General features: G+C 42.1%; 2 protein-coding genes across 2 annotated transcripts in view; one reads left to right on the top strand and one right to left on the bottom strand.

The window, feature by feature from the left end:
• LOC124255165 overlaps positions 1-26021 on the bottom strand; it is a 63694-nt gene that overhangs the window by 13012 nt on the left and 24661 nt on the right. The gene's annotated exons all lie outside the window — the stretch shown is intronic.
• On the top strand, positions 14363-25856 carry LOC124255167. The gene is made up of 6 exons (XM_046689001.1): positions 14363-14470; positions 16304-16365; positions 17291-17361; positions 19780-20013; positions 22690-22812; positions 24421-25856. The coding sequence occupies exons 2-6, from the start codon at positions 16306-16308 to the stop codon at positions 24551-24553; spliced, it is 621 nt and encodes a 206-aa protein (XP_046544957.1). The 5' UTR covers positions 14363-14470; positions 16304-16305; the 3' UTR covers positions 24554-25856.

Below are 26021 nucleotides of genomic sequence, written 5' to 3'. Positions count from 1 at the left end.
GGGTCATAAATTTGTTTGTGTGGTAACATTTTATATGACGAGTTGGTACGTTCTAGGTTCGAGTCGGCGGTATTGGAATGAAAAAAAAGTTGTTTTTTATTTTTGGTTGGCAATAAAATTAGGGTCGGTTGGGCGATAAAAGACACAAAAAATAACAATTCTGCCCTAAGTGAGAATTCCCGATCTAAGCATCCCCAAATTAGCCAACTATCACGACTGTCAACAGCTGTGGCAGATGGTTGTACACTTGGTCCGCTCTAGTAAAGTCATATTTGACGGTCGTAATTTGGAACCAGAACTGGTTCTAGAATATACGCTTGTCAACGGAAATCTGGTGTCGGACTTAAGCTGGGCCCCGTCTTGCACATCGCAAGTTTGTGCGCGCAAAGGGAGCCGGGAACCAGCTTAATACCGGAAGTAGCGCTTCGCAAGACTTACAGGACCTATAAGGCGTACATACTTATTCACCCCTTCCCAGTTTTATCCCTTCTTTAAAAAGTCAATGACCAACTTGTTCATGATGTACGCAACAATAACACTCTCACGTTTCGTGTGTCATCTCTAGCGCATATATACTCATATACATATTCAAAATTCAGGATTATGTTATGTTATTACATGAGTATTTTCATCAAAACAGTAAAGGACCTTTTTAGTAAAGTTAATGTTCATTTAATCATTGATTTTTTAAAAGACTTTTAGACTTGTTAAATGAATTTTGATATATGTTTTGTAAATAGATAAGGTTTTATAATTGGTAGTTCAGATTTTCAACTTAGATTGTTAGTGGCTGTATCCTCAAAGGGTGTTGAAGTAGCGTCAAATTATTGTTCTCCTGAGAGGGTACGTAAGTCCCCAAAACTTTCAAAGTAATATTTTCACGTACCAAGTTTTTAAACGTAGTATTTTTGTTCTTTTAAATTTCGGCTAAACTGTCCTACAATCGCCAGCGGCTGAAGGGATGGTGTAAATCCAGCTAGGCTCCATGCAGGTACCAAAAGTAATGTAAGTCCCCAATATTAGTCATATTAACCCGAAGCAATCTGTAGTGGCCCATGGCTAAATTGTTAATATTTACTTTTGGAAACTGAAAGCCATGTTCAGCTGACTGAACCCACATGAAACTGAAGCCAATCAATATCGATGCTAATTACCCATATGGGAAGGAGGACACAAGGTAGTATTTTTCCTGTAAGTCCCAAGGGAGGTTACACCTTTTGGTGAACGTTGATTGGCTGTTTCAAAAAATGGACGATTTTATTGGTTAATAACAATGTGCCGGAACTACTTCATTCAGATGCTCAGTTCATTCACTGTTTTACACTCAAACTCTCTTGTACACGAGAATAAGAAACACAGTTACTCAATAACCTTCCATTTTGTTATTTATAATACATCACTATTCAACGTAAACATTTGGAAATGAAAGTTGCAGAAAAACAAAAAATACAATGTTGCAAAAGGTAATACGTCTGCTGCTGCGTTGTCATTGTAAACAAACATGGCGTCATCCCAATCTCCGATAAAAGTGAATTACAAAATGAAGGTTGATAACAACATATTGGGAAGAGTTGTAAATATTGTTAAACCACTGAACACGTTCAATGTATGTGTTGTGAGTATTGAACAAGGCGAGATGCACGTTCTCAGGCTTCGCATCCGTGTTGTGCCTGAGACTGTCACAAGTGCGCCACCAACCGACCTCCTAGATCTTCATCTTGGTATACCCGAATCTGTCAATGATGTGATGGAAGATGACGTTTGGACGGCCCTTCAATTGCATCTGTAAATTAAAGATATCCTTATGTTCATGACGATGACATTGACTCTTTTCTGTCCCAAAATGAAAACGAAAACACTTTGAAAAAAACTTTTCTAAATCTCAAAGTTGTCACATCATTCCTCACAAATAAACTGAATGAGCATCGTGCAGTCGAATATAGCCCCTCTTCAGAACTTAACCAAATATTGTGTAAATGTTTCATTGGTGTGAGGAAGGTAAATTTCTGTGAACACGAGCCAAGTTCATTAGTCGGATTCAGGGGGAGCCTTGAGCGACATCTGTGACGAAAGTTTACTGGTAGTCACTCACGTCATCAATCGAATTTAGAAAGCTTAGGGATGTAATCAAATCAAAAACGAAATCCTTTAAGAAACAAGGAAAGGGAAACCTACCATTTCGTGTAGAGCCATTAACCAACGACGAAGTAAGGATGCTCCAAGAATCTGGTCAAGTAGGTATCCATTCGCCTGAGGTAAGTTTGATTCCTCTCTGTTGGAACACCACCATTTATTTTGGTCTTCGTTCGATCACCCCACACCGACGAATGACATGGGGAGATATCACACGAAAGCGTGATTCCACCGACACTAAGTATCTTGAGTACAGTGAACGTCAGTCCAAGACTCACACAGGTGTCGATCCCACAGGTGTCGATCCCACAGGTGTCCGTGTTGTCACACCCAGAACTTGGGCTCAGCCGAATGATCCGTCATGCTGTCCCGTTGTCGTTTAAAAAAAATACGCACCCCTTCGACCAAGCAACTTCTGCAATCTAATGATCCATTATATCTGGCCACAAACACCAGGGGAATCCCCACTCAAGGTGAGACATAGTTCGAAAGGCAACCAGTAGGTATAAAGAAGATAGGTTCCCTCACGAAAAACATGGCTATGCATGAAAGCAAATTTGTCGTCTGACAAAAGAATCAAAATCACAGTGCCTGAAAGCATATGGTCCAAAGCTTGACAAGCAATGTCCCAGCCAACCATATTATGCAAGTTTCTGGTCATAAAAACTTTCAATCCATAAACACGTACTCGAGAATCACAGAGGAGCAACACTGTGACAAGTCAAACACTCTGTCGTCTAACACCACTTCAAACGCACTCACTCCAGTAATCCCATCTGTTGTTCCTGAATACACTAAACGCCAAAAGAAACGTTACCCTCCTTCCTTAATGCATTTCTTAAAATCTACTCAGGTGAGGATGAAACTTTCTGCTGCATGGATGCATGGACGTCCACTTATTGGGCTGCTACGGTGACCCCAGTTTGTCTGTAGCGCTGATTAAGTCTCATAACCGTGATACTGAGGCATTTCTAGTACTTTTGTATCATATCATGCATTCTAGGCTCTCTTTATACCTTATGGAATCATTCTACAAGTGAAATTGATGCAAATACTGTTTGAGTATTGCTACGTTTTGGTGATTGATATTGCTATGTGTAAACAGAAAATGGGAAAATGTTACTTGGCAAGCAAAATTGTTAACAAAGACAATTTTAGGTGTTCCTAAACTCTTTTTTCGGAATATCAAAGACATGTTTTACTTGTTTTTACGAATGCACATCAGCAGAAAATGTTTTAAAAGCCTGAAATCATAGGAATGATTCTTTTACAATATTACACACTCTACAACAGTTATTTCTTGTTGTAATGGTTGAATAATGGCGACTTTAAATGGCTTATCTTTCTCTCACAGCAGAATTGTATTTCAAAGTTGCTTTTGGACATCTAAATCACTGTTATTGGTTTATTTCGGCATGGTCGAAAATAGGACAATTTAACTCTTTAGAAAGATATGCATTTCACCTAAATATGTATGTATTTGAGAATTGTTTTTCGCGAACTGCATAAAGCTGTGGCGTTAATTTTTCTTGTAAACTAATACCTTCTAACATATCTTTGATAGTTTTTAAGTAATTCATAAAGGTAGGAGGGTAACGTATCTTTTGGCGTTAGTGTATATTTATTATGTTTCTCCGTCCTTCAAATGAAAGTATGCGTCCTTAACTGGCATCAAACACCCTGTCTTCCCAAAAGCACGACATTGACACAAGTGTGATTCAGACAATTTTCGCTGGGCTAATATATGGCGGTGTCTTCAATATCACAAACTAGTTTGACATTGTCAACTTCTCTTCATATTTACATTTATGCTATTTCCTGTCGATTTGACTTAACTTGAAATTCAAATGCTCGCGGTTTCTTCAAACTTGTCATTTCTTTTACTGACGATAACAAATTTGACAATCCAATAAAACCAATTTCTGAGTTGACTTGGAAACTTTGAAGGAGATTATGCCTACATGATCACGTTGTCCAGCCCTACGTTTCTGTCCGGATGAGTTCGCCAGGCCCTGCGAATGACACATAACGTCTTGGCTTCAAACACACAAATTATGATGAAATACGTTTTTGTTTGCAATGATTAGTACAAAATTCAAGCATTCAAGAACAGAAAACACATATGTATTACTATTTAACAAACTCTACAGTTACGGTAGTTGAGAAAACCACGTTTGTCTATGAGACTATTTAGTCTCGCGTAATACACCTGTTTAAGATAGAGGTAATGAGATGCTTAAAAATGAATCCGCATCACACGCGTAGGGATATGGAGATTCCCCGTCCTTAGAGAGAAACTGTGTTTTCATTTTAGCATTTTCTTAGATCGAAAACTGATATGGGTAATAGAAACAATAACCAACTCCTGACTGACAGATTATCTTTCCCCGTCACTCGTTAGTTGACTGTAGCTTGAAATATTTAACCTGCCTAGTGAGCTCTATGTCACATCGTCGGAACCGTAGCCTTCTTTCAAGAGCATTCAGACATTTTGGTGAATCTGGGATTCGAGCGACCATGAGATCATGGCTACTCTGCCATCCGGGCATGTTAAAGACTATGAAGAGTCTATATACAGGTCGACTGAAACTGAGACATGTGTTGTATCCCTGGCACATGGAGGCAGTGAATGGAAGATGGATGTAACTGATGGGCCTATCACTGCGTACTGTGAAGGTGTGGATGTCATGGTGGGACTGTGGCCATACAGTTAACGCGTCTGATGGGATTGGGTGGTCAGGCTCGCTGACTTGCACATGTCATCGGTTCCCAATTACGTAGATCGATTATTTACAGACAAACCCCTACTTTTGAGAATGCGAGAACACTTCCGAAAAAGCTACAAAACACTGTCCATAATTATTGAATAATTATCTGCCAAAAACATTGTCCATTGTAAATACTGTTTATGACACCGAGTGTTCGTGAAAATGTGAGCATATCTTGATACTGATTGTCAATATCCACGGGGTGAACATAGCTTTCGGCAGTGAGGTACACAAAGTCCGCAGCCTATAGCTAGACTACCACTTGTCCGACTTTCATTTTTGTGTCAGTCGCGGTGGCAGACCGGGTAAGGCGGTTGACTTTGTGTGCTATCTTGCGATTAGGTGCCTGACTCTGAGAGTGTGGGTTCGAATCACGGATGGGACTCAACCCCAAAAAGTACTAGAATCTGGCCTTTACTGAGAAAGTGTAATCCCAAATATAACACGTGTTACAGGTTGTAAGATTACAAAACTTATACCACATACGCGCAACGTTGACCCACTTTGACTGGATAATCATGGTCACGTCACTAGAACATGTCCATCCAGAATTACTTTTTTATTCATAGTAATTCATTTATATTCTCATTGTGTGAACGTATACTACTCTGATATTGTTTGTAACACGTCTCACTGAGTGAGTGAGTGAGTTTAGTTTTATGCCTGTTTTAGCAATATTCCAGCAATATCACGGCGGGGGACATCAGAAATTGGCTTCACACATTGTACCCATGTGAGGAATCGAACCCGGGTCTTCGGCGTGACAAGCTAACGCTTTAACCACTAGGCTACCCCACCGCCCCCAACAATGAACAATGGCCAGGGCGAGGGTGTAAACTCCCATGCCGTCCTACAGGCCTCAAGTCTGTCTCTCTGTCTAGATTTTAGCCGTTAGAATAACCGTCATCACCTGTATTAACCAATTAGACATATATTGTCTACATCTGTACACTGAACATTCCGACAGTCAATGCTATTTTACAAGAGGCAAATGCATATTAAACACAATAATAACAACATTTGAACAAGCTAAGAATAATATCCTGTCACGTGACATAAATGATCATTTTTGATAGCGGGAAAAACGGAAACAAACAAGAATGGTTACAATGTTGTAGTTGATACCTGTTTTCTGGGCGATTTGAGCCAGTATATTGTTTTGAAGGTGTGAACCAGTGTACCGGAGTTATGACGTGACCCAGTGCAACTGAGTTGTGACGTGACCCAGTACATCTGAGTTGTGACGTGACCTTGTACACCTGAGTTGTGACGTGACCCAGTACATCTGAGCTGTGACGTGACCTTGTACACCTGAGTTGTGACGTAGCGGAGTAACCTGAGTTGTGACGTGACCTAGTACACATGAGTTGTGACGTGACCTTGTACACCTGAGTTGTGACGTGACACAGGACACTTGAGTTGTGACGTGACCTAGTACACCTGTGCTGTGACGTGACCCAGTACACCTGGGTTGTGACGTAGACGAGTGCACCTGAGTTGTGACGTGACCTAGTACACATGAGTTGTGACGTGACCTTGTACACATGAGTTGTGACGTGACACAGGACGCCTGAGTTGTGACGTGACCTAGTACACCTGTGCTGTGACGTGACCCAGTACACCTGGGGTGTGACGTGAACTTGTACACCTGAGTTATGACGTAGCCGAGTGCACCTGAGTTGTGACGTGACCTAGTACACATGAGTTGTGACGTGACCCAGGACACCTGAGTTGTGACGTGACCTAGTACACCTGTGCTGTGACGTGACACAGTACACCTGAGTTGTGACATAGCCGAGTACACCTGAGTTGTGACGTGACTTAGTACGCCTGTGTTGTGACGTGACCCAGTACACCTGGGTTGTGCGTGACGTAACAAAGTAGACCTGAGTTGTGACGTTACCAAGTACACCTGAGTTGTGACGTGACCTAGTACACCTGTGTTGTGACTTGACCTTGTACACCTAAGTTGTGACGTTACCAAGTAGACCTGAGTCATGACGTTACCAAGTACACCTGAGTTGTGACGTGACCCAGTACATCTGAGCTGTGACGTGACCTTGTACACCTGAGTTGTGACGTAGCGGAGTAACCTGAGTTGTGACGTGACCTAGTACACCTGAGTTGTGACGTGACCATGTACACATGAGTTGTGACGTGACACAGGACACTTGAGTTGTGACGTGACCTAGTACACCTGTGCTGTGACGTGACCCAGTACACCTGGGGTGTGACGTGAACTTGTACACCTGAGTTATGACGTGACCTAGTACACATGAGTTGTGACGTGACCTAGTACACCTGTGCTATGACGTGACACAGTACACCTGGGTTGTGACATAGCCGAGTACACCTGAGTTGTGACGTGACCCAGTGCACCTGAGTTGTGACGTGACTTAGTACGCCTGTGTTGTGACGTGACCCAGTACACCTGGGTTGTGCGTGACGTAACAAAGTAGACCTGAGTTGTGACGTTACCAAGTACACCTGAGTTGTGACGTGACCTAGTACACCTGAGTTGTGACGTGACCCAGTGCAACTGAGTTGTGACGTGACCTTGTACACCTAAGTTGTGACGTTACCAAGTACACCTGAGTTGTGACGTTACCAAGTACACCTGAATTGTGACGTTACCCAGTACACCTGGGTTTGACACGTAGCCGAGTACACCTGAGTTGTGACGTGACCCAGTGCACCTGTGTTGTGACGTGACTTAGTACGCCTGTGTTGTGACGTGACCCAGTACACCTGGGTTGTGTGTGACGTAACAAAGTAGACCTGAGTTGTGACGTGACCTTGTACACCTGGATTGTGACGTGACCTTGTACACCTGAGTTGTGACGTTACCCAGTACACATCGGCTGTGACCTAGCCGAGTACATCTGAATTGTGACGTGACCTTGTTCACCTAAGTTGTGACGTTACCAAGTAGACCAGAGTCATGACATTACCAAGTACACATGAGTTGTGACGTGACACAGTACACCTGAGTTGTGACGTGACCCAGTACACCTGAGTTGTGACGTGACTTAGTACGCCTGTGTTGTGACGTGACCCAGTACACCTGGGTTGTGTGTGACGTAACAAAGTAGACCTGAGTTGTGACGTTACCAAGTACGCCTGAGTTGTGACGTGACCAAGTGCACCTGGGTTGTGACGTGACTTAGTACGCCTGTGTTGTGACGTGACCCAGTACACCTGGGTTGTGCGTGACGTAACAAAGTAGACCTGAGTTGTGACGTTACCAAGTACACCTGAGTTGTGACGTGACCTAGTACACCTGTGTTGTGACTTGACCTTGTACACCTAAGTTGTGACGTTACCAAGTAGACCTGAGTCATGACGTTACCAAGTACACCTGAGTTGTGACGTGACCCAGTACATCTGAGCTGTGACGTGACCTTGTACACCTGAGTTGTGACGTAGCGGAGTAACCTGAGTTGTGACGTGACCTAGTACACCTGAGTTGTGACGTGACCTTGTACACATGAGTTGTGACGTGACACAGGACACTTGAGTTGTGACGTGACCTAGGACACTTGAGTTGTGACGTGACCTGTGCTGTGTGACCCAGTACACCTGGGTTGTGACGTAGACGAGTGCACCTGAGTTGTGACGTGACCTAGTACACATGAGTTGTGACGTGACCTTGTACACATGAGTTGTGACGTGACACAGGACACCTGAGTTGTGACGTGACCTAGTACACCTGTGCTGTGTCGTGACCCAGTACACCTGGGGTGTGACGTGAACTTGTACACCTGAGTTATGACGTAGCCGAGTGCACCTGAGTTGTGACGTGACCTAGTACACATGAGTTGTGACGTGACCCAGGACACCTGAGTTGTGACGTGACCTAGTACACCTGTGCTGTGACGTGACACAGTACACCTGGGTTGTGACATAGCCGAGTACACCTGAGTTGTGACGTGACCCAGTGCACCTGAGTTGTGACGTGACCCAGTACACCTGGGTTGTGACGCGACTTAGTACGCCTGTATTGTGACGTGACCCAGTACACCTGGGTTGTGCGTGACGTAACAAAGTAGACCTGACTTGTGACGCTACCAAGTACACCTGAGTTGTGACGTGACCTAGTACACCTGAGTTGTGACGTGACCCAGTGCAACTGAGTTGTGACGTGACCCAGTACACATCGGTTGTGACGTAGCCGGGTACATCTGAGTTGTGACGTGACCTTGTACGCCTAAGTTGCGACGTTACCAAGTAGACCTGAGTTGTGACGTTACCAAGTACACCTGAATTGTGACGTGTCCAAGTACACCTGAGTTGTGACGTGGCACAGTACACCTGACTTGTAACGTGACCCAGTACACCTGGGTTTGAGACGTAGCCGAGTACACCTGAGTTGTGACGTGACCCAGTGCACCTGTGTTGTGACGTGACTTAGTACGCCTGTGTTGTGACGTGACCCAGTACACCTGGGTTGTGCGTGACGTAACAAAGTAGACCTGAGTTGTAACGTTACCAAGTCCACCTGAGTTGTGACGTGACCTTGTACACCTGGATTGTGACGTGACCTTGTACACCTGAGTTGTGACGTGACCTAGTACACCTGTGTTGTGACGTGACCCAGTACACATCGGTTGTGACGTAGCCGAGTACATCTGAGTTGTGACGTGACCTTGTACACCTAAGTTGTGACGTTACCAAGTAGACCTGAGTTGTGACGTGTCCAAGTACACATGAGTTGTGACATTACCAAGTACACCTGAGTTGTGACGTGACCCAGTACACATGAGTTGTGACATTACCAAGTACACCTGAGTTGTGACGTGTCCAAGTACACATGAGTTGTGACATTACCAAGTACACCTGAGTTGTGACGTGACCCAGTACACATGAGTTGTGACATTACCAAGTACACCTGAGTTGTGACGTGTCCAAGTACATCAGTAGACCTCGTATTAACATTAGTTTAATCATTTACAAAGGCTCACCTTTTGACAGGAAAGCCGCATGTTACTGTATTACCTACTATTGTTCCGACCGCCTCCGTTGTGTAGTGGTTAGAGCGTCCGCCCGGAGAGCAGAAGGTCGCGGGTTCGATCCCCGACCGCGTCATACCAAAAGACGTTAAAATATGCTACTTGTTGGTCCCTGTCTGGCGCTCGGCATTAATGGGTACAACAAGGACTGGTCGGCTCGGAGTCAGTATAATGTGTCTGAGTGGGGTATTCATGCTTCACTGCCACATGGTATCTCAGTGGGCTAGCACTATAAAACCAGTTTAAGTCTGGGCTAGTACAAGCAGCCACCCATACACATACACACGCATGCACGTCGTCATATGAGCGAAATATTCTCAAACACGACGTTAAACCCCATATCACCTCACCTCACCACTAATGTTCCAACGTTTTCCAACTGTCGCGCTTTGTATGTCACGTTATTTCTATCCTGTGTTATATATCTGCACATTTTGTGCTGTCTGTATAAAAGGCGTTTAATATTTGTCCGCTTTATTCCAGTCAAGAAAATATGTTTCCCTCACGCTCCAGATAGGAAGAAAATGTTGAACCCGGATGTCGAATAACTCGGTGAGTGAGCAGAAAACAGCTCCAGCAACATTCCTAAAGTATCACGTGGTACACGTTGGTTGTCAAATTAGCACACCTCCTCACTTTAACAGAATGACAGTTCATGATACATTGCTGTAGCTCTTTCAACACAGCGTGACTGCCATGTATAGTGCATGAACGACAGTCTATCCTGGGGAAATGACCCGAGACTCGTACTTGACATGAGGTCGGGGGTCCTGGGGAGGTGTAGTTAGTCATGGCCCTGGGGCTAATTCCACGAACGAGAGTTGTTCTCATAACTTTGTTGTGTTTAAATACATTACAGGATTTATTCGATATTGGTTTAGATATTACGTGAACATGTACAGGCAGATAGTTTGCATACATTTCGTTTGACTGTTGCCAAAGAAGTTAAAGAATATCTCAGCTATACAATGGAGACCTGTAAATAATCGAGTATGCAAGCTAGTGGTCGATAGCATGACTACACAAAATCTTATCCTCATTTTAGTGGAATGGTAATAGGACAACTTGCGGGGGTAGTTGTGTAGCTGGCTGGGTAGCGGAGCACCTTGCAGGGTGGCGGAGTAGCTGGATTGGTAGTGGAATAATTGGTTAGGTAGTGGAGTAGCAGGCGGGATAGTGGAGTAGATAACAGAGTGGTGGAGTAGGTGGCAGAGTGGTGGAGTAGCTGGCTACATGTAGGTAGTGGAGTCGCTGGCGGGGAAGTGTATTTCCTGGCTGGGTAGTGGAATAACTGGTTAGGTAGTGGAGTAGCAGGCGGGATAGTGGAGTAGATAACAGAGTGGTGGAGTAAGTGGCAGAGAGGGGGAGTAGCTGGCTACATGTAGGTAGTGGAGTAGCTGGCGGGGAAGTGAAGTACCTGGCTGGGTAGTGGAGTAGCTGGATGGGTAGTGGAGTAGCTGGCAGAGTGGTTGAGTAGGTGGCAGAGTGGGGGAGTAGCTGGGTACATGTATGTAGTGGAGCAGCTGGCGGGGCAGTGGAGCAGCGGGCAGGGTAGTGGAGCAGTTAACAGAGTGGTGGGTAGGTGGCAGTGGTGGAGCAGCTGGCTACATGTAGGTAGTGGAGTAGCTGGCGGGGAAGTGTAGTACCTGGCTGGGTAGTGGAATAACTGGTTAGGTAGTGGAGTACCTTGCGGGGTAGTGGGGTAGCGGACTGGGTAGTGGAGTAGCTGGCAGAGTGGTTGAGTAGCTGGCAGAGTTGGGGAGTAGCTGGCTACATGTAGGTAGTGGAGTAGCTGGCGGGGTAGTGGAGTAGCGGGCAGGGTAGTGGAGTAGTTAACAGAGGGGTGGAGTAGGTGGTAGAGTGGTGAAGTAGCTGGCTACATGTAGGTAGTGGAGTAGCTGGAGGGGTAGTGGAGTAGCTGGAGGGCTAGTGGAGTAGCAGGCAGGGTAGTGGAGTAGTTAACAGAGTGGTGGAGTAGATGGCGGGGTAGTGTAGTAGCTGGCTGGGTAGTGGAATAACTGGTTAGGTAGTGGAGTACCTTGCGGGGTAGTGGGGTAGCGGACTGGGTAGTGGAGTAGATGGCAGAGTGGTTGAGTAGGTGGCAGAGTGGGGGAGTAGCTGGCTACATGTATATAGTGGTGCCGCTGGTGGGGTAATGGAATAACTGGTGAGGTAGTGGAGTAGTGGGCTGGGTAGTTGAGTAGCTGGCTAGGTAGTTGAGTAGCTGGCTGGGCAGTGGAATAACTGGTTAGGTAGTGGAGTAGCTGGCAGAGTGATGGAGTAGCTGGCCAGGTAGTCAAAGTCAAGTCAAAGATGTTTATTGTACAAAAGGCCTCCGGCCCATATACATTGGAGTTATACATAAACATTATACATATGGTGCAATAAGTAGTACTTAGTGATCCAAACAGCAAATCATGATACAGGCAGTAAATCACGTACAAGTAGTGAAATACGATGGACCTACATAACTTTTTATCAGATTGTTACGTTTAATAAGAGCATAATTGATATAGTACGACAGCTTGATTATTACATGCTGGTCAGTTGATGAAAGAAGTAGTTTAAATGCTAATGTAGGTGGCTTACATAGATAATATTCAGCTATATATTTCGTACGCAAATCTTTATGCAAAGGACATACAAGTAAAAATGGATTTCATTTTCCACATCTATATTACACAGTGGGCACATTCTCTTGCATCGTTCAATATAAAAAACGTCTTCCTTCGTTTACCATTATGTTGATCAAACCTAACCTAAAACGTATAAATGGATATCTTAATTCCTTTGATGTTAGAAACGACAGATATTTCTCCGGCTGGAGTAGTGATTTGTATATTCTATAAGAGTCGTACCGTGAACTATTATGTATTACTGAATACCATTCTTGATTAAACATATTAAGACTTCTTTCTCGAAACTGAGTTAAAAACAAACTTGGATCACCAACTGACTGACTTAACCATACAAAACCATAACCATGTGAAAACAGAAGTTTTCTTACATAAGTCACTTTACCAATGTTGTCCAAATGAACAAGCATGTTATAAGCCTTTTTGGGTAATCTATTTTCTTGCATACACAATATCTTAAACCAGAATTTTATACATCGAATATGAGCATTTATATACAGGGATACCTCCCACATTCACCGTACACCATACAATTCGGTGTAGGGGTCCTACATTTAAAATTTCTTACAGGCCATCAGATGTATTTTTCTATGCATTCATATCTCTGGAATCCCCAAATCTCGGATCCATACAAAAGAAAAAAGAATAGGCTGAATTTGACAATCAAATAGTTTAAAGTAACTACTGGAGTGGCTGGCTGTGTAGTGAGGTAGCTGGCTAGCTAGTGGAGTAGCTGGACCAGACAATCCAGTGATCAATAGTATGAAAATCAATCTACTCATATGGGACACGATGGCTTGTGTCAACCAAGTCAGCGAGCCTGACCAGCTGGTCCCGTTAGTTGCCCCTTACAACAAGCATGTGTCACTGAAGACCAACCCTAATCCGGATCTTCACGGGTAGGGTTAAAGAAGTAATTGGCTTGAACCTAATGTTGTAGTGAGTACACAAACAACCATTGAAGTGAGAACTTCTTTCTCATTTTTATGTCCTTTTCCTAAAGGTCAATGGGTGTCCTTATTCTACCTAAATCCGGTTTCAGAATAATGTAGACATGCATTCTTAGTAACCAAAAAACAATTCGTGAAAAATATTGAATCGTATAAACAGCAGAATGACGTCATAGATGTGATTCAATATATCACAATGAGTATACAACACGCGATTCTGTTATAGTTGATTGTCTAGCTGAACAATGTGTGGGTGTGTGTTGTTGTTGGTGAGTGAGTGAGTGAGTTTAGTTTTACGCCGCACTCAGCAATAGTCCAGCTATATGGCGGCGGTCTGTAAATAATCGAGTCTGGTCCAATCAAGTGATCAACAGCATGAGCATCGAGCTGCGCAATTTGGAACCGATGCCATGTGTCAACCAAGTCAGCGAGCCTGCCCACCCGATCCCGTTAGACGCCTCTTCCGACAAGCATGGGTTACTGAAGATCAATATTCTATCCCGGACCTTCACGGGTTTCGTGTTGGTGGGTATGTAGGTGTTGGTGGTGTTGATGGGTCTGGGTGTCACCTTTAAAATATCCGGCATTTCTTTGAGGGATTGAAGCATTGATATTACAACACGGTCGGGGAGTCTTTGAAAAAACATACGCCTTCCATTTAGAATCGCAGACAAAAGGAAAGGAATTCTTATGACTATCCGGGTCGTTCTGGGCATCGGGTTAATGTTTTTCGTTCGTACATGTGTGTGGGTGTTTCCCAGGTAGAGGGCGAATATAGGGTTTATATCCTGGCTGTATCCGGGTTTAGTGAGTATAATAAGCGTCACATTCTCACTCAAACGTGTCTTTAGTCTGACTCACACACGGCCACCGCACAGAGCGGGTTTGTGTTGCATACATTGTTGTGTGGATTGATGGTTCTACATTGTACAACCTATCGCTGTGGATAGCCTGGTCTCACCAGTGGATACAAGGTATTGTCCCTATGTCTACCCATACAACTTGTACATTGTGATTTTCCATCAAACACAAGAGTAGATATTCAAAGACTTCCGTCAATAGCTGTGTACTTACATTGATATAAATGCACAAATGTTCATCGCCTGATATTTATTCAAGTATCGGTTGTTGGGTAGCCTGGTGGTTAAAGCGTTCGCTCGTCACACCGAAGACCCGGGTTCGATGCCCCAAATGGATACAATGTGTGAAGTACATTTCTGGTGTCCCCTGTGGTGATATCGCTGGAATATTGCTAAAAGCGGTATAAAACAATACTATGTCATTATTCAAGTATCAAAAATATATTTTGCATTGAAAAATATTTAACTTTATTGAAATCTGCAAGAAGATGCAAGGCGTGGAGTAACAGTGTTACGAATCGGTGCACTTCCAATATATATAAATACCGGTAGATTTGATGGCACCAACGACTTTGTAATATATGTAATGATAACTCTGTAGAAAATGACTTTCCTTTTCTATTTGAATGTAAAGTTTGTCATGATTTGCGCTCAAGTATTTTAAAGCATTGCTATATTACTTTGATCGGCAATATTTTTTAACACATTATCATGTACCAATTTTTCAACAACAACAAATTGTTCTAATTTCTTCTAGGTAGCATTGTCATTGTGTTCTTTATACATATCAATGTGTTATTTTGTATTGTACGTGGGCCTAAGGCTTTGTCACAAAACATACAAGATTGATTGATACTTACATTTCTAATTGACGGATTTCTGGCATTGTGAACCCCATGTCTATTGCAAAGCCTACGGACGCAAAATAATCTGTCATACAAAGCATTGAATTTTAAAAAATTACATCGTATGACTTTAGGGATGTTAGGAGAACTAACAGTTGATAACATCACTAGACATGAGAGAGAGAGAGAGGGAGGAGAGAGAGAGAGAGGGAAGAGAGAGTCTTTATTTACCATGGAGTGTTAGCAACATCTCGTCTTCAAACAGATCAAAATTTACAACATCTAGTAGATAAATAAGAGAGGGATAAAAAGGTAGTATGGTAGTAATGTCGTAACGGGAGATTGATCGGATGGTGATTGACGCAAACGCATACATACATACATACATACATACATACACATACATACACACATACATACACACACACATACATACATACATACATACATACATACATACATACATACATACATACATACATACACACACATACATACATACATACATACATACATACATACATACATACATACACACATATACATACATACATACACACACACATACATACATACATACACATACATACATACATACATACATACACACATACATACATACATACATACACACATACATACATACATACATACATACATACATACATACATACATACATACATACATACATACATACATACATACATACATACATACATACATACATACACACATTCATACATACATACATACATACATACATACATACATACATACATACACATACATACATACATACATACATACATACATACACATACACACACACATACATACATACACACACATTCATACATACATACACACACACACACATACATACATACATACATACATACATACATACATACATATTAACACTCTATACACACATACACATTTGGACGCACACACTCACAACACACACTCACAACACGCACACTCGTAGACACACACGCAGACACACATATATACAGACATGCACACACACATGCACTCTGACACACACACAGACATGTGATGCAGTAGATGACCTTCAATACAGGAAACAATTCTTTTCAGGAATGGAACAAATGCAAGTGGAGGAAAAGAAAATGAGCCCAGCAAACAGACAATGGATTTTAGTAAGTCCTCTCATTGACATATACAAGGACATATGGCTGATTTTAGCAAGTCCTCTCATTGACTATATACAAGGACATATGGCTGATTTTAGGAAAAAAAACCTTCCCTCTAATACATCGATAACCCACCCTTGTCCCGTCACCCGTGAGGATCTGGATTATAATTGATCTACAGTAACCAATGCCTGTCGTAAGAGTCCACTAACGGGATCGGGTGGTCAGGCTCGCTGACTTGGTTGACACATGTCATTGTGTCCTAATTGTGTAGATCATTCTGTTGATCACTTGATTGTCTTATCCAGACTCGATTATATACAAACTGCCTCCATATAGCTGGAATATTGCTGAGTGCGGCGTAAAACTAAACTCACTCACTCATGTTGTCCTGCCCTCATCCCAAAATAATTCCCGTTCAAATTCCCTTATATACCTTACAACCCATGTCATATCCCTCACTCACCCCAACTAAATAGGCCCAAAGCCGTAAATTACGTCCGGCTTCCATTTTCGATCCGTGCGTCCAGTCCTTAAAGTTTCAAAACAATTGCAGGGTAAATTCCCTACTTTTTTCAGTGAGTGAGTTAATATTAAGTGTCACATCGGCAATATTGCAGTCATATCCTGACGAGAACAGTTTAGGTATCAAAATTCAAATCAATAAATTTAGAACGTAAAAACCTGTCATCGAAGGAGAGTAAACATACTAGATTATCATAGCTCTTAATTTAAAACTAGTACGCTATCATAAAAATAAATCACTAGAGACAACAGTACAATATAAACACGGGCTATAGATCACTGAAGGTAGATCAACATACTTGGGACCATTTGGACTTACAGTAGAATTGCTACCTACATGGACTCTGGCTGGATTGACTTCATCCCAGTTTTTTCAATGTCTAACCAAGCGTGTCCTATGTTCCAGGTACTCCTCTCTGTTGTTTTACTCCTCATCGTCATAGCACTGACGTCCGTGGTCGTACACCGCTCCGCCACGTAAGTACCTAACGTATTAAATACATGACTGATGTGTTCATTGATGTGTAGCTTTCATAGTCAACGATACTATAATGAAATCTCGGAGAAGTACACTCTTAAAAAATTAAACGTTTAGGCCAACTTTGAAACAATTGTTACTGTCTTCAAGTAAATTGATAGATTTAGTTTAAGTTGATTGATATATGCAAGGATGAAAATTAGCATGGTGATATTTAGGAGATAAACATCATGTCTTGGCAGATTTCCGGGTGTTATTGAGTATTTGAAGCATGGGAATTCATTTGGAACCGACGGCGTTAGCCACTGCTGACGACGCAACAATACAATTGTGCGCGATATTTGTACGTATCAATACGCATCGAATAGTCTTGCAACACAGTGACGTTTGGTTTACAATTTTGATGGCATAACGACAATAATGATTGTCCCGTCACGAGACACGTACGTCCGCCTTGGGGTCGTGTGGCTCATTAGTTTGGTGAATCTACTTCATGGAAACATGAAACGAGATATATGGTTCAGGTGTAGTTAGAATGACGTAAAATTGGGGGCAGGGATCTCCATCTACAAGACGTCCTGGTGCGGTGGGGTAGCCTATTGGGTACAGCGTTCGCTCGTCATGCTGAAGGCCCTGTGTTCGATTCCCCGCATGGGAACAATGTGTGAAGCTCATTTCTTGTGTCCCCTGCTGTGATATTGCTGCATTATTGCTAAGACAGGTGTAAAACCATAACCACTCACTCACTCAAGACGTCCTGTTGCGATGTTGCGATTTACCCACTAAGAATGAGTGACAAATGTATGACAAATAATCAGTGACGGTTTGACCTGTTGTAGTCATTGTCACCGTATGCTTCTAATTTCCTTTTAATGACATTTTCGTTCAGTCTTGTACAAACTTCTACAGAAAGCTATGCACGAGTAAAACGTTTGCGTTGTGAGTGAGTGAGTTTTTTGTTTTACGCCGTTTTTAGCAATATTCCAGCAATATCACGGCGGGGACGCCAGAAATTTGCTTCACACACTGTTCCCATGTGGGGAATCGAACCCGGGTCTTCGGCGTGACGAGCGAACGCTTTAACCCCACCGCCCCCCGTTTGCGTTGTGAACTACACCAGTTAATCCGCATGTGTCATACTGCATCTGTATCTGAGTGTTTCATCCCTACCGAAAATAACTCGTGTTTCTGCTATGAGCAGTTGTGGAGCAAAGTACATGTTCTTAATACCTCATTTTGTGAGGCATTTGTCTGAGAAAACTAACATTGTGGGTGAAAAGGAGTTCAGATGGGTGACCTCATTTGATTTGAGTGTCTGTTGTAGGGCCTGGAGTCATGCCTCAGTTTACATCCTTCGAAATCATATACCCACTCCACATCGACACACAACCATAAGTGTTATATCCTCATAAGTGCTGTTTGTAGTCTGTCAGCGGTTAATGTCAAAATGGAGGCGGTGGGGTAGCCTAGTGGTTCAAGCATTAGCTCGTCACGACTAAAACCCGGGCTCGATTCCCCACAAGAGGTATAATGTGTGAAGCCCATTCCTGGTGATTTCGCCGTATTATTGCTGGAATATTGCTAAAAGCGGCGTAAAACCAAACTCACTCACTAATGTCAAAATTGTGATGAACCACAAGAGACGTCTTCCATATCGTAAATTGATTTTTGCTATTGTACTGGTACAATTTTCGCCCCTGTCTCAATACGGGTGAGTGAGTTGAGTTTACGCCGCACTCAGCAATATTCCAGCTATATGGCGGCGGTGTCTTAATACGGACTCATCCACAGTACCCTGTGCTGGGAGACCACCTCCGTGGTGTAGTGGTTAGAGCGTCCGCCCGGAGAGCGGAAGGTCACGGGTTCGATCCCCGACCGCGTCATACCAAAAGACGTTAAAATATGCTACTTGTTGGTCCCTGCCTGGCGCTCGGCATTAATGGGTACAACAAGGACTGGTCGGCTCGGAGTCAGTATAATGTGTCTGAGTGGGGTATTCATGCTTCACTGCGGCATGGTATCTCAGTGGGCTAGCACTATAAAACCAGCTTAAGTCTGGGCTAGTACAAGTAGCCGCACATACCCATACAGACGCATGCACGTCGTCATATGAGCCAAATATTCTCAAGCACGACGTAAAACCCAATTTCACCTCACCTCACCTGGGCGTATGAGATGTGTCGTCATACCTTAATGGTTTGGATAGTAGCTCACAATACGAGTTCCACGACTGTCTAGTCAAGACTCTTTTTATATAGCTGTGACATAGCTGTACATTAAATATCAAAATAAACTGACGTTTTGATAACTTTGTATTTTTTGTCAAATCCGATTATTTGTTGTATAGGTTTTTTGTATATTCACAAGCCAGTCCGCTAAGATCCCATGTGATGAATCACTATATTATTTCCTCCTAGAACACAATTACGAGCCATCAAGGAACCAACTTTAAGAGAACGTTTCCCTGGCTACTTCCGGTATCCGGAGGAACAGACAGCTTTCGAGAAGCTTGATCGTCCTTCAACCCCAGTGACGTCATTTCCTAATGTGACCCTGAGCAGCGTGTCCCAGCAGTGTTCAGCTCTTCTCCCCTCACCTTCTGTGCCGATTAACCCAGCGAGGGAAATAGAACATAACGCCTGTTGCACAACGTGAGCATATGAGACTTAATACTTGAATCCCAGTAAACTGAATTTTATGATATGATTGAGTATATAAATCAGAAACAATATTTTAATAATAATAATAATTCATTTATATAGCGCCTCGTATTCATCTGACCAGTTGCTGTAATCAGAATCTGATTATTATTTCCCCGAATAACCCAAACTCCCTGTGGGGACACTAGAAGGTTAATAGTCACATGACTTATCTCATCGGGTACCCATTTTCTGCTGGGTGAACAGAGGCAATTTTGAACAAACTTAACTTGCCTAACGTGGGACCATATTTATCCTGTGTCGATCGTTGTTGGGCAGGACTGAAATCCTACAAACTCTCAGGAGTCAAGCTGCCAAACACGGTCAACCATCCAAAGACTCTCCGCGATCAACGGTGCTTATAGTCCGTTTGGCTCAAAAGCGGACTGATGAATTGCGATCTAACTCGAAAACTGATAAACATGTAATACTCAATGAAACGCTTATCATAATAAAACATTAGACCAACTCTGTGAGTTTTAAGCAGAATTTATGTCCTAAAAATCAAAAAGTTGTTTAACAAACAATCATTAAAGTATTTACACAGTTCACTATTTGGTACGATGGAGGAATGCAGAGAGAGGCACAGCCAGGTGTGCGAGAAAGGATGGATACGGTACAGCTCAGGTAAATGAATCAATAGCTTTCTCGGCACTTGTGCAGGTGCTTCGCGTACACCTGGCTGTTCCAGTCTTTGCACTCCTCCCTCGTAACAAATAGTGAACTGTGTCAAAATGTTAATGATAGTTTGTTAAACGACTTTTTATTTTCAGGACATAAATTCTGCGTTTTACTGAGTATAACATGTTTATCAGTTTTCGAGTTAGATTGCAATTCATAGGTCCGCTTTTGAGCCAAACGGACTATAACTTCAACTGATTTGTGACCTGATCTCTATGCATAGGACCACACACCACCATATTTCGCTCAACTGACTCAAAAAGTCAAACACATGATATTTCATGGAAAATTGTTAAGAGATAGACGATTGAATAGAACACACATACACACTAAATGTGTAACGCTCAGTCGAAACATCGACGTACCCCATTCATGTGTAAGAATGACTGGATTTCTCAACAAGACAAATCCTTAAGATACAAACTGTACATTGTACCTTGGGTTGTATAAGTGTAGGTATAAGTGGTAAAGTAGGAAAATCTATTACCTAACACGTTTATGTTTAGGATACTGAGTCCACGTTGGCCATCGAGAATCTCTACAAATTGTTGGAAGAATAATTCACCGTTCAATAGAGAAGTCGTGCTTGTTTCAGATTGATGGGAATGAAGATAGGGTGAATGTGGTTTGATAAATTGATATTGCTTTCAGCGTTATTCTATTAAGGAAATCGAACCCGGTCCTGCATTCTGGCTAACGAACATTTTAAACACGAGGTTAAACTCCTCTGACTATGAAGGACAAATTGACTGACATCTCAGGATGCAACCTCAAATCTTGCGAATTCCATATGCCACCAATTGTCAAAATTATCATAATACCATCCTTAGTTACTGACAATCATCGTCTGAAAACAAGTTTCAATTTGAACTATTTTGACTCTAGTTTCTGTCCGACTGCCAGATCATTAACCAAATACATTAATGTACATGTTCCAGGAAAACTTTCAACCTTTTCAATGGATTGTCTGGTCCAGACTCGGTGTGCTTACAAACAACATCGTACAGCTCTTATACTGCTGAAAACATATATATACTCATGATATAGTCACAATTGTACAATCGATTCTGATTTTAGCAGAGATTTCGTATGGGTGTGGAAAGGGTTTTGTCGCTTTTATTTAGTACAATGGTTACTCCTATTTAGCGTGTTATTTCTAATAATTACATATATTGGGTTATACTTCGTAATACGTTGTTAACCATCATACAACCCACACAATTGTTGAACTCACTTAAAACCATACAAGCAGACATTACTTACTTATTTACTTAATCCTCTTCGTGCTCTTGGCACATAAGGCCGTTACTAGAGTTTTCCAACGCTGTCTATCCTGGGCCCATTGCTGCACCTGTCAGGTCCAACCTGCGTCCTTCATCTCTGCCTCCACAGATCTTCAAATTCTCAATGTCTCCTTTGGACGTCCTCTGTTTCTTTTCCTGTTGCTGTCCGTCGCATAGCAACCCTGGTATGGAATCTGGGTGCATCTTGCAGATATTGCTTTCGTGGTTTGCGATCATGTCGACTGATGCAAGGGGGTTTAGGCTGGAGACAGTATCATATCAGTAGGTGTTTTGTCAAGAAGCGTTGCCCGTCGTCAGTAGTCCAGTCTCCGTTGAGCTGAAACTCTCCGTCAAATGACGCCATCTATCATCTCCCACAGTGATAATATGAAAGCCGAGGTCCATACTGAAAATATTTTTGGATGCCTCACATTTCGGTTTGTGAAAGAGTATATTTCTTGAATGAGCACTGAAACATACTATTTTGTGCCTTGAGAGCTTTTTGTTTTGTTTGGGGTTGTTGTTTTGAAATAGCCCAATGCTGCCTCTTACGCACATTATTATTTATCTCTAAACTCAAATATATTTTAATTCTATCTTGAAATTTGTTCCTACGATTTTCGTATATTCTCTCCTTATCTTAACACCTATATGTATCTTGCAGGGAGGCCTCCTACATCTCGCCCCAGTACTGGGTGGATATAGGCAATATTAACAGGACAATGGCTGTCTTTGAGGATGAAGTAGGCGTAGAAGCGAAGCAGTTCTTCCGTACAGAATCATGCAAGTATGTACAATACAGTAAGAGAAGGGCCAAATTGTTCCTCTTGTCTGAATATCAGCACGCTTGAGTAAGTTAGCCCAGTGAACACGCTCTGATGGATTCAGGTTAATGCTTCGTGAAGACAATATCCTCCAATATTTAACATCTATAAAGGGAAGTACAGACGATGTATTCAACACCCGTAACGTACTGACGATGTATTTAACACCCGTGACGTACGGACTATGTATTCAACACCCGTGACGTAGTGACGATGTATTCAACACCCGTAAAGTACTGACGATGTATTCAACACCTGTGATGTACAGACTATGTATTCAACACCCGTGACGTAGTGACGATGTATTCAACACCCGTTAAGTACAGACGATGTATTTAACACGCGTAAAGAAATGGACGATGTATTCAACACCCGTAAAGTACAGACGATGTGTTCAACACCCGTGACGTACTGACGATGTGTTCAACTACCGTGATGTACGTATGGGATATTTAACACCCAAAAAGTACAGACGATGTATTCAAAACCGTAGTGACGTGACGTAGTGACGATGTATTCAACACCAATGACGTAGTGACGTGTTTTAACACCCGTACAGACGATGTATTCAACACCCGTGGTGTACGGATAACGTATTCAACACCCATACAGTACAGACGCAAAAACACCCGTGACGTAGTGACGATTTATTTATCACCCGTAAAGTAGGGACAATGTATTTAACACCCGTGATGTAGTGACGATGTATTCAACACCCATTAAGAAACAGACGATGTATTCAACACTCGTAAAGTACAGACGACGTGTTCAACACCTGTGACGTACAGAGGATGTATTCAACACCCGTGAAATACTGAAGATTTAATTAAAACCCGTAAATAACGGACGATGTATTCAACACCCGTGAAGTACGGACGATATATTCCATGATGAATTCTGGGGTATTTGGAATCGTAGCGTGTACACAAGAGAAGTACTGGCGAAATATTTTACACCCTTGAAATATTGAGAATGTCTTTACAGGTGATTATTGTGGGATATTAGGAATCGTAGGGTTACACACCACTGTATGTCAGTGAGTGAGTATGGTTTTAACCCGCTTTTAGCAATATTCCAGCAATATCACGGCAGGGGACACCAGAAATGGGCTTCACACATTGTACCCATGTGGGGTCGATCCCGGGCCTTCGGTGTGACGAGCAAACGGTTTAACCACTAGGCTACACCACCGCCTCTCCACTGCAGGTCACACAATGGTAGCACGTGTAATGGAGGAAGGTATTAAACACCCTTTAAAAGCTCATGATCCCACTTACAATTCATTAGTTCTGATGTCAACGCATGGACATAAGAAGTTCCAATAACATCTGATGTCCTCTAACTGTCATGTGATGCCTTCAACAAAACTAGGGGCGGTGGGGTAGCCTAGTGGTTGAAGCATTCGCTCGTCACACCGAAGACCCGGGTTCGATTGCCCACATGGGTACAATGTGTGAAGCCCATTTTTGGTATCCCCGCCGTGATATTGCTGGAATATTGCTAAAAGCAGCGTAAAACAAAAACTCACTCACTCATTCTACAAAACTAAATCATGACCCATCCTGTTACAGACAAACCGATGGATGCGACTTCTGCACGTGCTCAGTAAAAACAACTTACGTGACTGGAGTGTGGATGACCGGAACGGAATACGGGGTGTCCTGGTTCGCAATTGACGGGTGCTGCAAGTGTTTAAACACTTGACGTGGTGATGAACAGAACGATTGCCATGCTACTCATCATTACTCAGAATGTACCTGAAACATTTACCAGAAACCATTTACCATTTCATTTCATTACAATCTACGATTTGTTTTTATTTGTTTGATATCGTACACAGGAAAACTTGAAGGTAAAAGCAGCAAGATTTTCTAATGGTTTCACAATGTATCCACCGTGAAAGGGGCATTATTTTCCCTCCATGATCAACTCTGCCTTAGTAATATTATGGTAAATATCCTCATAAGAAAAGTATAATACTTTATAGATAACAACTTATGGATATAACAATAGCTTTCGATATAGCTTTCGTTATAGCTTTGAAGCTATACCGAAATGTCGCATCATAATAACATAAAGACGTTATTATCCATAAAGTAATATACTTTTCTTATTATTCATGAACTTCTAAAATGCCAATTAAACAGGTAAATATCCTCGACTAATTACCGTCATACCTTAGACATTTAGAAAGTGACTTCACCAACGAAATCTGTCTCTTAGCACAGTATATCGATTGCTTCAGGGAATAGTGTTATATGGGCGTTGGTCTGGTGTCGATGCTTTTGAATCAGGCTCAAACCGGAACGATTTTGGCTAAAGGGGCAAGGGTATTTATACACACAAAGAACTTAATTAAGCACCCCCTATAATTTTGCAATGACAGGTTTTCAACACTTATATAAAACTTCTCGTGGTGACCACGATGGAAATACAATGCAGTTTTTCCGACTCGTATGATCCTTTGACTCATAAAAAACGACAAAATAATTGGATTTTATGATGATAATTGCTCATTTTAAAAATAAACAATGATTTTCATGCAAAAACATGTCTGTAGAGGTAAGGTCCTGGGATGTTTAATGTTGAATTTATTGGTCTAGGGTATTAATAGTTATATCTGAAAAATATAAATAATGTAAGGGGTTGCAATCTAACTCGAAAACTACTAAGCATATAATACTCAATGAAACACAGATCATAATCAAAACGACAGACCAACTCTGTGATATTTTTACAGAATTTATGTCCTAAAAATAGAAAAGCTGTTTAACAAGCTGTCATTAAAATAAGTACACAGTTTACATAGAATAAAGAAGTTGTATATCCATAAAAATATTTCTGATTGTCCATAGAAATATCAATATTTTTACGATTTGGGTGTCATAGGTAACTTACAACTATGCCGAAGAGCATTGTCTTGATGAATTTATTAGAGAGATTCAATTTGGGTGAGATTCGATCAAGAAACTGTGAACAGTTGAACAAATAAATGACGTTACCTTAATATTTGTTTGTTCTTTGTGACGATCGTCTGACCACCAGATTCCGTTAGTTGCCTCTAATATGCATGGCATGCTGAAGACCAAACTCGTTAATCAAGATTCACTCACTCACTCACTCACTCACTCACTCACTCACTCACTCACTCACTCACTCACTCACTCACTCA

The sequence above is a fragment of the Haliotis rubra genome, unplaced genomic scaffold (assembly GCF_003918875.1).
Source record: "Haliotis rubra isolate DU_JTF1 unplaced genomic scaffold, ASM391887v1 Scf596, whole genome shotgun sequence".
Lineage (NCBI taxonomy): Eukaryota > Metazoa > Mollusca > Gastropoda > Lepetellida > Haliotidae > Haliotis > Haliotis rubra.
This window is presented reverse-complemented; position numbering and strand designations above follow the sequence as displayed.